This window comes from Idiotropiscis lumnitzeri, chromosome 5, assembly GCF_059441095.1.
Source record: "Idiotropiscis lumnitzeri isolate Australia: NSW breed Sydney's pygmy pipehorse chromosome 5, RoL_Ilum_1.0, whole genome shotgun sequence".
Classification (NCBI taxonomy): Eukaryota; Metazoa; Chordata; class Actinopteri; order Syngnathiformes; family Syngnathidae; genus Idiotropiscis; species Idiotropiscis lumnitzeri.
Genome location: NC_142395.1, coordinates 15,800,281 through 15,816,113, shown reverse-complemented (window position 1 = coordinate 15,816,113; position 15,833 = coordinate 15,800,281). Strand labels below are relative to the sequence as shown.

The window sequence follows — 15,833 nt, the reverse complement described above, 5'->3', positions numbered from 1 at the left end:
CAAATGTTAAGGGACACGTTTTGAACCAAAAACATCCATCCATTATCTGAGCCGCTTCTCGTCACAAAGGTTACGGGTGTGCTGGAGTCCATCCCAGCTGTTTTCGGGCAGTTAGGCAGGGTACACTTTGAACGGGTTGCCAGCCAATTGCAGGGTACAAAGACAAACAACCATTCGCACTCACAAACACACCTAGGGACAATTTGGAGTGTTCAATCGACCTAACGGGCACATTTTTGGAATGTGGGAGGAAACTGGAGTACCCGGAGGAAACCCACGCAGGCACGGGAAGAACATTCAAAGTACACACAGGAAGGCCGGAGCCGGAATTGAACCCTGTGTCTCTGAACTGTGAGGCCATCGTGCTAACTCGTTGCCCACCATGCGGCCCCACTGAAAAAATGTATTATTTTATTCAGCAATTCATTTATTCTAGAATAATTACCTAACTTTCAGGTGCCATGGTGGACGACTGATTAGCATGATGGCCTAACAGCGCAGAGGTCGTGGTTTCGATTCCAAAATTGCCCCTAGTTTTGAGTGTGACGGCGGATGGTTGTTCGTCTATGTGTGCCCTGCGATTGGCTGGTGTACTTCGCCTACTGCCCAAAGATAGCTGGGATAGGTTCCACCAACCCCTGCGACCTGCGTGAGGAGAAGTGGTACAGATAATGGATGGATGGAAATAGTTGGGTCTGGGTCGTGCCTGCTCACAATGTATAGCTGTGCGTCTCATTGTCAGAGTAACAAAAGCCGTACTTTCCAGTTGAGGGGGTGAGCGATGTGTGACAGGAACGCCCCCCCAAAACGAGCTAATTTCTTCTTGGGCCTAAAAAGTGGGTGTAAAGCATCCCACAAGTCTTAGAAGTATTTAGAGGTTGTTTAAAAATTCGTTTTTTTTAATTATTGTGGTATTTAAAAAAAAAAAGGAAGGGCTTATTCTATTTTTTTAAATTATTTCCTATTTGAATTTTTCTTTTCACTGTACTTCAGGTAAACCTATAATAATCAGTTTGAATCCGAACGCATAGCTACATTTTTCTAACATTTGTTAACTGGCGTAAAACGGCTATCGCGGTTAGAGAACCTTTTATGGCCACTTGAGGTTATCACAGTACAAAGGCGTCAACTCCTATAAAACTGTCAGGCAGGCAAAGAGGAAGTGCAGACAATAAAACAAACACAACACATAGCTTTTTCAAGTGTGGTTCTCGTGAAATGTTCACATTCGGCGTCGCCGTTTGTTCCCCAGTCTTGCGTGTATCATATAATTATAAAATGTCCTTACTCTCCTTCGCCAAGCGTTCCTGTCTCTCTCCTCCCCCTTCGTGGACGTAATCCAGCTGTTCTTGATGATGATGACGCGCCCGAGGCCCAGGCTCCCGGCTTTCTTTTCACAACTCCTGGACAAAGACAAGCATTGGCTTGGCAGCGCGCTGTCGACAAAACGTCTCCAGAAGGCGGCAGCTTCCAACAGACATTTTATTTCTCACCCGACTTCTTCTCCTTTAATAAATACATTGTAATTATTCAAATGACAGCTGCATCAACATTCAAAACGCAGAATTAAACAACAGAGCAACGTGCAGGTGCTGCCAACATACATATTTATACTTTAATCTTTTTCTTTTCCCTCAAAATTAAAGCTCTGTTGGAATATTACAGCATGTGTTTGAAATCAAAACAGCGTGCCCAGACCTCCAACGGTGAGGATTATCAGCCTAAAGTCGCTCGTTTAGGCTCAGTGCGTCGGCGTCACACCAGCGTGCGTGCGTGCGTGCACACACTGGCCGGGGCGCCGGCCAAACCTGCAGTTCTAGAGTAAACAGGGCCTGGGCCGCACCTCTTCAGCTCTTCTTTCATGGTGGTGGGAATGGCGTCCATCAGTGGAGAGGACATGGCGAGCCTGCGGTCAGGCCACAGTGGAGGCGTGCGAAGGGGGAGGAGGGGGAACGTGAACTACATCGAAGCCTCGAAAGTCAATTTTAGGACAATTTGGAATTAGACATTTTCGGAAAAGAATCAAAACACAGAGACTGACAGTTGTTTTTCCTCTTTCCCGTTTTGTATCCTTCCTGGCTGCTCAGTAGTTTTAGGTGTGTGATGAGACTCACCTCTAAAGCAAAATTGGTATGTTTTTGAAAAAAAAAAAAAAGTGCTCTACTTATTTCTTTTGTCTTCAAAAATGTATGTCACATATTTTGCACATCTTAATGATTAACTACAGCAGTGTTTTGTGAAGACAGTTAACTTAGTGAATGTAATTGTTTAAACAGGCTACAATCTCTTTAGTTAGCAACTAAAGGCTTCCGCAAGTGTATTTCATGTTTTTTTTTTGTTTTTTTGTCAGTACAAAAACCCAGTGATTTTCAGAATCGCACCAGGAAATTCTGCTTCTAAAGTTGCAAAATACCTGTGTGACATGTGCGATATCTTTACACTGCAATGACGCGCATATCAACTTTGCCACTAGTCAGTACAAAAAAAAAAGGGTCACTTGAACCATGTAAATCCAGCCTTGAAGGTTAAATGTTGTAAACAGTTATTTTTTTGGAGGAGTTCACAAACCAGCTTGACAAGCACTGCTGTCTCTCTCACCAACAGCAACAACCAAAACATTGACCGCTTCTGGCAAGGCCAAGCCCACAAGTGTGGAAGGTGAGATGGGGATGCAGGTTTGATTTGGCACGCAGCACAGAGCTTCATTGCAGAGAAAACTTTGGCTGTCCAAGATCCAAGCCGGCTGGTTTCCCGCCATTGCACTCGGGTTTACTGCACACAGCATGCTGACAGGATAGACAGGAGAAATGATATTAATATTTACTGTCAATTGTAATTAACACTACAGTGGAACACCTTCAGACTTCAGAGAGATTCAAACCTTGCATATGGTATACCTGTGTTTTTTGGGGGGAAAATGGAAAGTAGCATTATTTAAATGAATATTTTTAATTAAACTTACTACATAATGGCTTTATAATAAATGATAAGTTACATAGTGCAGTGCATTCATAGAAAATATATTAAACAAGCACACGGGCATACATGTCATTCTACTGGACATTTCAGACAATTTAAAGCATCCAACAGTTTGGGGAAGGGCCTTTTTTATATAATGGCACGTTAGGTGAGTTTGGTGTGGACAAATGTGATTTTAAGATTATCCAACGCATTTGGGACGAACTAGGAACAGTAGATTGTGATCTCTGCATTTAATTCCATTTTCACTCCCTATCGGTTGAATGAGCATATATCTCAATACTTTTATACTCATAACGCGTGTGCTATATGTGTACATATGCTCCTAGCGAGACAGTCGTTTGTCGACACACAGTGGCTGCCGTTGGCTCCATGCCAGCCTGTGGTTCGCTTCCACCGTGTGGTTTTTATTAAAATAACTTCAGCGGGAAGGAGAAGAAGCCATGTACTTTGGGAAATTCGAGCTGCCTGAACCTCGCAAAAAAAAAAAAGAAATCTATAATTCCGCAGGAATTTCTCGATAAGCACAGGATATTGTAGGGGCTTTAAGAAAAGCATAGGATGGAGCTGTAAGTAGGTTACGATCTGGATAAAGTGCATCGCTAATAGCACATTTTTCAAGTACTGCAGTATGTTTAGTTCAACCTATTTAGGTTTGGATAAACATACACGGATGTAATGTTCAGGTTGAGAATGAAGCATATGGGTGAGAAGAGTTGCATTGTGATCATCTCAGTTTCGTTCGGTGTTTTTGGAATTGTTGGGGGGAGCAGAAAAACATCAAAGGCAGCATACACGTGTGCCAATAATCAGTCATAATTTGAGCATTTTGAAGCCCTTTAAATTAAAAGTCAACAAAGGCTGGATTGCGGGTTGATTCTAAAGATTATTCTGAGCTATTATCCTGTGGGGTGGGGTGTTTCAAGGATGATTTTCCTCCCAGATCTGCACAGGAAAACAGTCGAGCGAACAATCATAAATGTTAAACCTGTTCAATATTCACAATCTTAACTTTAGTAAATGAAAGTTAGTCTAGCGTCTTCTATTTTTTTCTTCTACAGCTACACTTTGTTTGATTTTTCAGTAGTCAGGAGTCCCTCTGGCTCCGTGCGGCCTCTCACAGGTCAGTCTCGGGACTATATTAAGTGTGTGGTAGGTTCTTTGTTGGACATCTAGAGTACATTACACACAATAAGAGCAGTCAAAAGTAACAAATCACCATGTACGTCTTATCAGTTTTTTTTTTTGGTAATGCAATACTCACAACCTCTGATGGAGTCTGCTAGGGGCTCCTGATCCAGCGAGGCGTCCCTCTGAGTCTCCTGCATCTGAAACCAATAAAAGTCTTAATTAACATTAATCTGAAGGAATAATATAAGATAGAAATAAATTGTGTAGCTAGTAGTGGCGAACATTATACCAAAAATTACCGTTACGCACTTAATTTAGTTTTAAGATTCACATTCGATTCACATTGGATACTGTAAGGGAACTTTATTGTGAAAATGGTGCTTATTTCAGTAAGTCAATGCCAATTATTTTTCCCCCTCTTTTGTGTATAAATAACACATTTGCATTTAAAAACACTGCATTAAATTCTCGAACAACTAACAGATATTCAAATTAAAAAATATATAAATAGATTAAAAAAATGGAATTATGATTTCTCTTTAGGAAAGTACAATAACAATAATGTGTCTTCTTTTTTAGGAAAACAAATGATGCAGATAAGTGCAATGTAATTAAATGGAAATTAAATGAATATTTATGTGTACTTAATGCTTAACATAATACAACATAAACTTATTAAAACACACTTTTTAAAGTACTATAAGAAGTATAAATAAAATCAGATTCCAGCCAAAACCTCTCAACTGTGAGGCTGACAAGTTGATAGTTAACCATTACCACACCGCGCTGCAGAAAACAAAATGCACACCTTGATGTTCTTCTTCAGGTACTCTGCTCTGCTCATTAGACTTTTAATCTGGAAAAAGAAAAGACAGGTGAGGCATGCCACATTTTTTCTAAAATAATTTTTCATGTCCTTCTGTCAGGTTTGCAAGCTAATTTGGGTTGGAAATGCCCAGGATGACCTTTTTTCAAGCTATTATTTTTGGTCCAAAATGCCTCGTGGAGTGAGATGAGCTGTTTTCTCATTAATATTCAATACGTAAATAAGTTCTGACAGGAACTGCAGTTCTCCCGGGCCAAACCCGGAATTGTTGGCAAGACTCGCCCAGCGTCTGTCCCGGCAACAGAGATGGCTGCTGCGTGAGCCTGTGGCAGGCCCTCCTATATTGGCTTTCTTCCATTGATGAGGAAGGGCTTCCAAACCCAATTCTCATATTTCTTAACAAATACTCGGTGGGTAAATGAAAGCGAGACATAAAGTGTGCATGTGTGGCTAATGCTATTTATAGCTTGGTTCAACGTAAAGTAAGCAACGACAACCAACTTTTTTCTTACAGCCCTGGTAGAAGGAGCTAACAAAAATCTCCCGACCATACACAACCAGTTGAAAATCATTTCCCCGCCAATGTTGTCGGACGTTGTGAGACATGCAGCAGATTCCCGACATTGATTTTACTATCGTGACGGCAAATTCTGATCTGCTCGTTTTTGCAGGCCGTTTACCTTTCAGTGGATATTACAAACCAAGATGTCCAACGTCAACCATGACTTCAGTTTGGCTTAAGTTATGTACAAAATAGTGGAGGGAAAATTATTTTGATGTCAAGTGAAGGAACTTTTCGCAGTATTTGAAGGAAAAAGGAAAAAATGACGGCTCAATGAATCCAACCTAAGTAGCACAATGAGCCAGTGGACACAACTCAACTGCCTTCAGGATATGAAAGAGGAAGCAGCATACTTTATGTGGAGAACATAATGAAAGCTGGCATTCGCTTGCATTATGGGCAGCGTACAGTGTTTTTCTGACCTGTACTCGGCAGCACAAGACAGGATGTCTGAGTCTCTGCTGCAGCAGTGTGGAATGTGAGTTATTATTTTTTTTAACTCTCCGGTGAGACCTCCAAGCTCACGGAAGTGCAGTGCCAAATCTGCTAGAGGAGGGAAATTGGGAAAACATTTCAGAAGGGAAACGTGCGCCCTCAGGCGCGGGGGCCACAGATGAGGAAAAAGGAACACAGAGGTTTTGCTTGTACATTGCTACACAATAAAAAGACCTCCGTGGTTAGTTTCCATATCCCTTCAAATGTAACAATCTGGCGCAGCAAATTAGCATTTAGACCGCATTATTTTTTTTTTTAATATACTCTACCCTCGAGCCTTTAATCAGCCTGTGCAATGAACAAGGAGGAACCTTTCACGGATTGCACTTTCTTGATGCTTGAGTTACCGTCATGACATTAAATCAGTTTTCACAGGATACATCACAATTAGGATTCTGGTCAACAATTGATGGCGACCACATTATTATGCAAAGAAGGTTTAGTTAAGGAAACATTTTAGTTTCTTTTTATTTTTCCGAGGGAGGTTTTTGCTCATGTCGTTTCTGCTGTCTGTTAAAATCATTGGCATCAATCTTAGATCGGTGAGCAAAATAATTTCCCATATAAGAAAATGAGGTTGCTCCACATTATAAAGCAAGAGGGCTTTCTGGGGTAGAAGACTTTATTGAAAAATGAACAAAAAATACATTTTAAGAAAACTATCCTCTTCTTACATGTGCGAGACTCCGAATGAGAAATGCCAGACAAATGAGAGAGCAACGGTTAAAAAGGTAACTGGTGAGCAGCAAGCAGGTATTTGAAGCTCTGTCATGAAACATTTTTTTTAATTTTGTGTACATTTAGAAGAATATATTCATACTTTTTATTTCATTTTATTTAGTTTTGTGGGACTTTTTGTGGAGTTATTACACCTTTTTTATTATTATTTTTTTTTTTATGGTTTGCATAGCTCGTAGCCACGATGACAAGACTCACCTCGCAGTGGAGTAGTTCTCGCCGGCGGCCTTGCGGCTCAGCTGGGACGGACAAAAGAGAGAGAATAATGAGCACATTGTTGTACGTCGCTAATGGAACAGTCCTTCACACCACTCTCCAAAATTAAAATGGCAACTCCCATCTTTACGCGATCCACGCCAAACGAAGAAGCAGCCTTCCAACAACACAAACAGAAAACTTTTTTTTTTGCCACAGTCCTTTTGCTACAACTGGCAGAGGTTTGCACTCTCGAGGGTGACATTCTTGGATCGAGCAAATGATATGATTAGAATTAATCAATTATTGGGGGTTACAACATGCCCAAAAACAAAATCATTTACATCTAAAAGGTCGGGAAACACTGTCCCAGACAGATGAGCAACGCTAAAATGCAAACAATTTTTAGCATTTGTCATCTGAGCATGGAGTCAAATGTTTTGATCATTTCGAGGAGTCCCTATAAAAAAGTGGGATTTGCATCTTTCATTTTCCCATTAATATTATATTCCACTGGAGAGAGAGGCTTTCGTTGTACACCGAGTACAATGACAATAAAGGGCATTCTAATTATGATTCTTAAAAAAAAGGACTCCCTACAATGTTGAAATTAAAAAGTATATATATAAATGGAAACTTTACTTTATACTCGATTGTACTTGCCAAGACCTTTGCTTATGAGTTACCATAAAGCGAGTCACAGATGGCCATCGAGCGGTATGTTCTACCACGTCAAGCATCTATCATCGTTTAAAAGTGGAAATCAGTGGTATGTTCTCTTGTGGTTAGTCCTCCTTTAAAAAAAAGCATCTTGATTGGGAAGACTGAGCTCTGGCTGGCAGGCCGCTTCAAGCTCTCATCAGTGGAAGATAAAGCGTCTTGTGTGCTTGCAGCAAGGCCTAAATGGGAAGCAGATGGCGGGGCTCCCGTAGCGCACGCAGGGGCCCTGGCAGACACTGGGTCCCATCATCTACGATCCAAAAAGTGGAATCGCTCTCACATGAGGGCGCATGAGCTCATTGCCTCATGCAAGGACACACGGTGAGTGAATGGACTTCTGTGTTGCCCCGACAGACCCGCCTATTCGCTCTCTCACCTTGCCTCAATCTTTGTTCGCGCGATGATAACCATGCGCAAACACGCCAGTATCTGACGTGATGCCTTCGATAGGATTGATTTAGTGAAGGTTTGCGCTCTGAATAGAACTGATCAGTCGACAAGTACACGTTACTATGCCACATCGACATTTAAGCATTAATCTTGAGAATTTAAGCAGTAACGGCTTATTTAGCAAACTATTTTCTCCATTGCTTGCTTACACACATGCACATGACATGGAAATGACATGAAGCTGACAAAAGTAATAATAAATTATATATTAAATTGTAATAAACGGTATCAACATCCAAAGTGTATGCTGCTCCATCTGTGATTGGATGATTGAATGTGTGTGGCAAAACTTCTGCTTACAGAGACCATACTAGGACAGCTATTTTGATGTGATTACGCCAACGTTAACCGTTTGTCGCCTGAATGAAAGAGTCACTACAATTCGTTTAACAACATACATACTAGAGAGTACTTTTCCATTAAAAAACAAATCAGACTTTTTAACCATCGTAAGTAAATCAAAACTAACGTGAAACTTTTGTAATTGGATACATGACTATCGAGATGTGAAACTTCCACCGACATACAAAACACATTTCCGTATCGGATTTGACAACCAGTATTTTGTGCTTTGGGGCGTTTTCACACAAGAGTAACTATTAGGACCCCTTCTGAGGGTTTATTTTCAGCAAACAAACACATTCAACACTCTTATGAAAAAAACAAATAAAAAGGTCATGCACAGAGCCAATGGTACGAGAAGAAGCAAAACAGATCCCTTTGATTGGCCATGCCGAGACTGTTCGCATTTCAAAAAGGTAACTGTTTGCAAAAAAAAAAAAAAAAAGTCATTCGTAAACTGCGGTTCTAGCATACCTGCAAGCGCCAACAGGAGTTCTCCTAAGCAACTCTGGTATTCATCCAAGGCCTCATTGTCATCCACTCCACTTTGCTCCTGCAACACAAATATCAAGACAACGCATGATAATCTAGTGTCTGCAGATTTAACACTTTTTACTTACTTAGACTACTTTAATGTAGGAGGGTTTAGTTTCTTATCACAGTGTTGTTTGTGCTAAAATTGAATCACTTAAAAGGGGGATTCATTAGGAAAAAGTGTGGAGTAATGAATTATATTGTCCTTTAATTAAATTACAAACTATGATATTTCATAATTCTATTCAACATTTTAATCTTGTACATTTAAATAGATTTGGTATATATATTTTCTGACATTCTCTGAATTTAATCATGACCAATTTAACCAATATTTACCATTTTGGTTAGACACATTAACATATTTTAATGTTCTATTTATTGTGGGAAATAAGGACCGTGCCAGCCCACGAATAACAAAAATCCAAGTACGATTTAATTTAATGAAAACATTTTATTTATGGATGTATTTATTTATTTATTTATTTTTAAATCTGTGAATATGCAAATTTGCGGGTGGCAAACCACAAGCATGCCGGGGCCCCCATTGTTAATATTTAATTGCATTTACAAGATCTTATTGTTTTCATTTGGGCTTATTAAGGATACACAGGAACCTTACTACAATTAGAATATAAAAAAAGATAACAATATGTAAGGTAAGTAATAAAAATGCAACATTAATCAGATTTAAAATTATATACGTCACTCCATAACATGGGAAAAATAAAATTCAATATTTTATTGCGTACAAATAATTATGGAAGGCTAATGTTAGGTTCACTCAATATTTTTGTGATTACCTAAAAAAGTGTGTGAAGACATGGTCGACAAAAACATGAACGACAATCAATCACAACAAAACACAATAAACAACAAAAAAAGTGATAAAAGGCTCTTAAAATAAGTGCAGCCATTCATTTTTTTATCATGCCTTCCTGCCATGTCTGACCTTAGCGATGGCGACCGAGGCCATCTCCAGCGCCGCCAGCAAGCGTGGTTGCTCACGAGACATTTCTGTTAGGGGAAATTGAAAAAGGATTTTATAGCGAGTGTTTGTCCTCATAAGGGTTCATGGATGAGCTGGAACATATTCTAGTGCACTTTGGTTCCAGAGGAGCGGGGTACAACTTGGACTGGTTGCCGGCCATATTATAGTTACAGTCAGAGACATTGATAAATATCAGGACATTGACACAAATCTCATCTTTTGGCTCTAAACGACACCACAATGGGATTTGAAATTAACACCTTAGAATAATTTAGAGTGTTCAATTGACCTAACTAACATAGACTTTTTTGAGATGTTGGTTTGAAGCCAGAGTAGCTGGAGAAAACACACACAAACGCAACACTGGAATTCAAACCCGGAACTTTTCAACTCTAAAACACCAATCACTATTCCACATTCGACAATGCTGCCAATTCGGCACAATTTGAGGACTAGAACTCATATCCCACATATGAGCTTCTGAGCTGCCTCTGCAACGTTTTGTACCTCGGAGGATGTCCCTGGAGGTGCGTGCCTGCTCGAAGATAAGCTTGTTTTCCGAGGCTACCAGGGCCTTCAGCTCTTCTGCTCGCGATGCGTACTGACGGACCTGCAGGGAGATTTATAAGATGCTATAGGTGTGGTACTCATTCAGAAGAGACGCACTAGAGCTTAAGTGGCAAAGCAAGGCCCATGGGCCACATGGAGCCCTCTCACTTCTTTGTAGATATAATACAGCTCAACAGTCAATATTTGATACATCCAACATGATGATATATATAAATATATAAATATATATATATATATATATATATATATATACACAACATTCTGATTATACATAAAAAATTATTTCATATATTAATTGTCATTTTTCCACTGAAATTTGGATACAAATATATTAATTTATTCTTAAATACATTTTAATTAATTTATCTCATTAAATTAGTTAATTGATTTATTGAAAATGATAACAAAATAATTAAATACACAATTTCATTTTTATTGAATGAATAATATTTAAATACACATTAGAAGTAAGTAAATAAACATTTACAAATGATTTATTTTACTTGAAAAAATTTAATAGAAAAATTAGATATAACTAAAATAATTTTACATGACGTAATGCAGCACGTGTGTGTGTTTATTATTTGATTAAACAATTGTTTTATTAAATATAAACAAGAAAGTGATTGACACAATATTAATATTCTCCCGCTTACCTTTTGTCTGAGAACATCTTTACGCTGTCGGTCTGTCTCATCTGGAGGAGAAAAGACAAGGTGATTATCTGTCATTCACTGTTTCCACGGTGCTAAGGGACAAATGTGCATGTGCTCTTACAGTAAATAGCAGGGACAAAATGTTCCAGAGCACTGCAGTATAGAGAGAGTGCAACGGACCGCTCGCCATCCTGGTCCTTCTGGACGGCCTTTAGAACCAGTTCTTTCTGACAGGAGGCAGAAAACAGAGAGTGACACGGCCGAAAACATGACACAGACTCTTCTTTCGTCTCTTACCGCTTTCCCTAAGCTCTCGGCACTTGGCATGTGCTCCATATCCACAAAGGGGTGTGTGAAGAACTCGGCAAAGGTGATCCGGGCATCCGGATTCCTCTCTAGAAGACGCAGGAGGAGGTCCCGGCAGTGCTTGGAGACCCTGGCCCCGGGAGGGAGCTGATGTACAACAACGCGACCTTATTATGTTGCTCTCAATCCGCAAAGGGGACAACGTATTTAAAAGGTCAAAAGATTGTTGCCAAAAACCACCACAACTATTCTGCATTTGAGCGTGACATTCACAAATGAATTCCAATGGAATTCTTTGGGAAAGGGCACAAGACTAAACCTTGTATTTTCATCAAAAATGTAATTTATTTATTTTAGTTCAGAAGATTATTTAGTTCCCGTAGTCTGTTTTTGAACCAAAGTAAATTCTCTAATTAAACAGTGGCATTTTGCCAATTTTGCACATCTCTGTTGTGGTGAGTGGATATTCTCATTCTTCCAGGTCATTTCTTTCATGATTGCAACTGAACTGCTCTGGTTGACCTGGAAGCAATGTTCCCTCTAATCTGCGAGAGCAATCGCGCACTTTTCTCACCATCTCAACGCACACTATGACGCGCACCATGCACATACATTACATTTCTACACTCATTCCTTCATTTCTACTGCAGACAGCATTATAAATCGTAAGCGTAATAAACTATAATATTTCGACACTGCCAAGTACAAGGGTGTGTTTTACATAACAACAAAGGTTAACAATACTACGTATTGGACTGCATGAGTGGAACAGGGCAAGAAGGTAACAATGGAATAGGATGAATCACTGTGGTGACCCCTATGTCGGATAGAGCCCAGGGGAACAAGAGGGAAAAAAAATAAAATAAAAAAAAGCCACGAAGTGCCCTATAGCCAGCAAAGTGGGCCACCTAGTGGATTTAAAACGAACCAAAAGATGGCATTGAAAAAAGAAAACATTACCGTTGAAACTTCATCACTTACCTCAATGGGCTGGTTACTTCGAATCTTCTCTTCCAATTCTGAATACGACCTTGATGCAAAAGGGGCCCGTCCAAACAGTGCCTCTATATTCACACAAGTGGAAAGCACAGTACAAAAGAATCATTTTCATTTGGAATGGAACACAACCTTGTTTTGATTGAATTTATTTGTATTTTTCCTTAACAGTTGTGTACACTTAATTTTATTTGGCCGATGAAGTGAAGTTACATTCACAACTTGCTGGCAGTTTGAAAACCGCAAACTCCCCCTCTAAATATACATCTCCAATTATCTTATTTATATGAACTCTACACTCACCATAAAGAATGACTCCCACGGACCAGAGATCCACTCTGGAGTCATACTGGCGCCGACACACCATCTCAGGAGCCATATACAAAGGAGAGCCTCTCAGCACGCTCTTCTCGTCCCATGGTGACATGTACTGGGCGAAGCCAAAGTCTGATATTGAATCACAACGCAACATCCGATACAGTCAGAAACAGGATTTAACACTAAACATAAGAGATGTAGTGCATATTTTTACTTGAGTAAACAGTCTGACCACATTAGATGACTTGCCATTTGTTTACAAACGGACATATTTTTAATGTGGCACAAATCAAAGATGTGGTGAAGGTGAAAGGTCAAGTTAGAAAGCACTCAAAAGTGTCGGCGACTTGGTGTTTGAACTTGAAATCCACCAGTCCAAGATACTGTATGTCTCTTGTTTTATGAACAATGTTGATTATATGCCTGGTTGTTGTTTTATATGGTTGAGAGATTACAACTAGACACACAAAAAATAAAATATCGGATTATCTCAGTTCAATATGTCTGCTTTTTCCCCCCACTTCTTACCTGCTAATTTGAGGACTGAGCCGCACAGCAAAATGTTCTGCGGTTTCAAATCCAAGTGGGAGATATTTCGGTTGTGTAAGAACTGGAGAGCACAGGCTGTGGGCGTAAGCAAAATAGATTTAAAAAACATGTTTAATAGAAAAATAAATAGAAGGCCCTAAAATGAGTCACCTGACCTATCTGTTGCAGAAAACGCCGGGCAATTCCCTCTGACAAGATCCGACGACTGCGGATGAAACGGGACAGATCGCCACCGGAACACCATTCCAGAATCAGATAAATGTTCTCAGAATCCCACTGATGGTAACGCAACAAATTTATTGTTACAGCACACTTGCATTCAGTTGCAACACCCTGGTGGAGATCACACAATTTTCGATTTTCGACTTCAAATAGGCGAGCGGCTACTTGTTCTCAAGCAACAAAACAGCCTTGTCAAGTCAACCCCCTTTAGGAAGTGAAAGCATAGATTGTATTTTCACTCGCAGATGCAGCACTTCATTACCAAGTGACCCAATCACACCTGTTAGTTTTAGCGCTGTGCATCTAACAACACTGCAGCGCTGCTTAGAATTTGACATTGACATACGTTTTTTGGTGTCGTTTGAGAGTACTTGAAAATAGAAGCGCATTAAGTGGAGATGTAAAGCATTTTTCTGTAGGACACCATCAAATCATCCTTTTCTGAATTGTTTTTTTTAAATAATTGAGATTTATTTTTTTTGCCCGTATTGCCTCCGACTCGTTAACAACCCTAATGAGGACAACTGTAACAGGAAATGGATTCATGCATACTTTAAAATCAAGTGAGCTCACCACAAAGTCTTTCAGCTGGACAATATGAGGGTGACGGACGGTTTTGAGGATTTCAATCTCTGTGAGCAGGTTCTCAGTGGACGCCTTATTCAGCGTTTTCTTAGCGACCACCTTGACAGCCACCGCTTCTCGACTATCCCCCTACACAGTTCGTGACAAACATGTAGGCCATTTTGTGTCATGGATACGGGAAAAGTGAGTAAGGTGACGCAATTTGTCGGCAATGTCTCACCTTCCTATAGGCCTTGTAGACGGTGGCATATGTTCCACTACCCAGCCGCTCTGTCAGTATGAAGTCCTCCAGTTTTGGAGGGGCGAAGCTGGAGGACGAAGCCATGCTGAGCCAGCGGGTTTTGGCTGCTTTTATAAGAACAATATGAGCCTAGGTGTCTTAAAATAACTGCAAAGTATTTGTGGCTTGGAAGCACATACCCCGGGTCAAAATTTTCCAACATGTGGAAAACTCACTGATTTTACAACACATAAAAAGGCGCCATGTCTCGGGCATTCATTTCTTGTCATACAGAAAACAATGTGAAAATGATTCAACTCATGATGTCGATTTCGAAGCAGAACTGAGAAATGCTAATTGTTTTTTTTTTTAAAAAATGAGTAACGAGAGTGTTCGGGAAAGAGGCTAAATTCATTATAAGACAAATTCACTAAATTAGCAACACAAATTGTGTTTTGTTAACTTGCTCCTTTCTGTACACAACAATGATTTTAGTTTATACAGTGCACGTCAGCGGGGACTCGCATTAAAATACGGAAACCCGTGAAAATATATATTTTTAATTGTATTAACAAAAGAACTCAAATCATAGATCATATCGATTAATAGCACACCGTTCCAAAGTTATAAATACAACAAATATATTAACAACAGTTTGTAGTCATTATCCGATTCTAAACAATACTGTATTATGGTTTCACATTCAAACTATTATTACCTACGTAGCTCACAATATATTCCTATCTGTTTTATGAATTTTATTGATGACTAACGGTCATGGGGACAAACCCTATCATAAGGAAGTGAACTGATTAGTACGATGTAACTAATTTACCTATTAAAAACGAGGGGATTTTGCCTTAGCCAAGCAGCAAGACGAGGACGAAAAACAACCTGTTTGACCTAATTTATTGTTACAAACATGAAGTTCTAGCTAGCGGCACAATCATAGATTGTAAGAACACAAGACAGTTTGCAACCAACCGGCCGCCACTTCAATAGTAACGTTCATATTCAGACCGCATTCAAAATGCCACTTTATCGCGTACCTTTGTAATAGTTAATCCATGGCAGGGAGAAATGTGCGGAAAGGTGATTGTTTACATCGCTGTCAGTCGGAGGCGTCGCACGCGCAGTGCTGCCCAAAGGCTGCAGTAGTCACGTGACTTGGAACCTCAGAGGATCTGTCACACCGCCTCCTATCGTTCGGATACTAATATTGCACTGCACCTGCTGGATAGCGGTCGTATTTTTATAACAAGCTACAAAATACAGAAATTGAAATAAAAATAACACACGTATAAAATAAAACAAAAATAAGCAATATGAATGAACTATAGGTCTCATGAAAAAAAAAGCGCTGGTGAGGGATAACGTTTTTGAAAAATATTCAGAAAAATGCATGTCTAGAATAGATAATAATAATAATAATAATAATAATAATAATA

The 15,833-nt window shown here is 39.6% G+C and overlaps 1 protein-coding gene across 3 annotated transcripts; it reads right to left on the bottom strand.

The window, feature by feature from the left end:
• Positions 1-1,468: 1,468 nt before the first annotated feature.
• ulk3 (unc-51 like kinase 3) lies at positions 1,469-15,559 on the bottom strand. 3 transcript variants are annotated; one of them, XM_088296236.1, is made up of 17 exons: positions 15,435-15,559; positions 14,386-14,510; positions 14,154-14,294; positions 13,514-13,634; positions 13,338-13,433; positions 12,795-12,938; positions 12,477-12,559; positions 11,487-11,642; positions 11,311-11,416; positions 11,190-11,230; positions 10,471-10,573; positions 9,925-9,989; positions 8,913-8,991; positions 6,930-6,970; positions 4,919-4,966; positions 4,244-4,307; positions 1,469-2,786 (listed from the first exon to the last, which is right to left on the bottom strand). In XM_088296236.1, exons 2-17 carry the CDS (start codon positions 14,488-14,490, stop codon positions 2,770-2,772), a joined length of 1,410 nt encoding a protein of 469 aa, XP_088152362.1. In that variant the 5' UTR covers positions 14,491-14,510; positions 15,435-15,559; the 3' UTR covers positions 1,469-2,769. The 3 variants fall into 3 exon arrangements, 1 of the variants encoding a protein (XP_088152362.1); XR_015843186.1 differs by having other exon boundaries at positions 4,247-4,307; positions 4,919-6,970; XR_015843187.1 differs by having other exon boundaries at positions 4,919-6,970; positions 14,386-14,513; positions 15,435-15,539.
• Between the last annotated feature and the right edge of the window lie 274 nt (positions 15,560-15,833).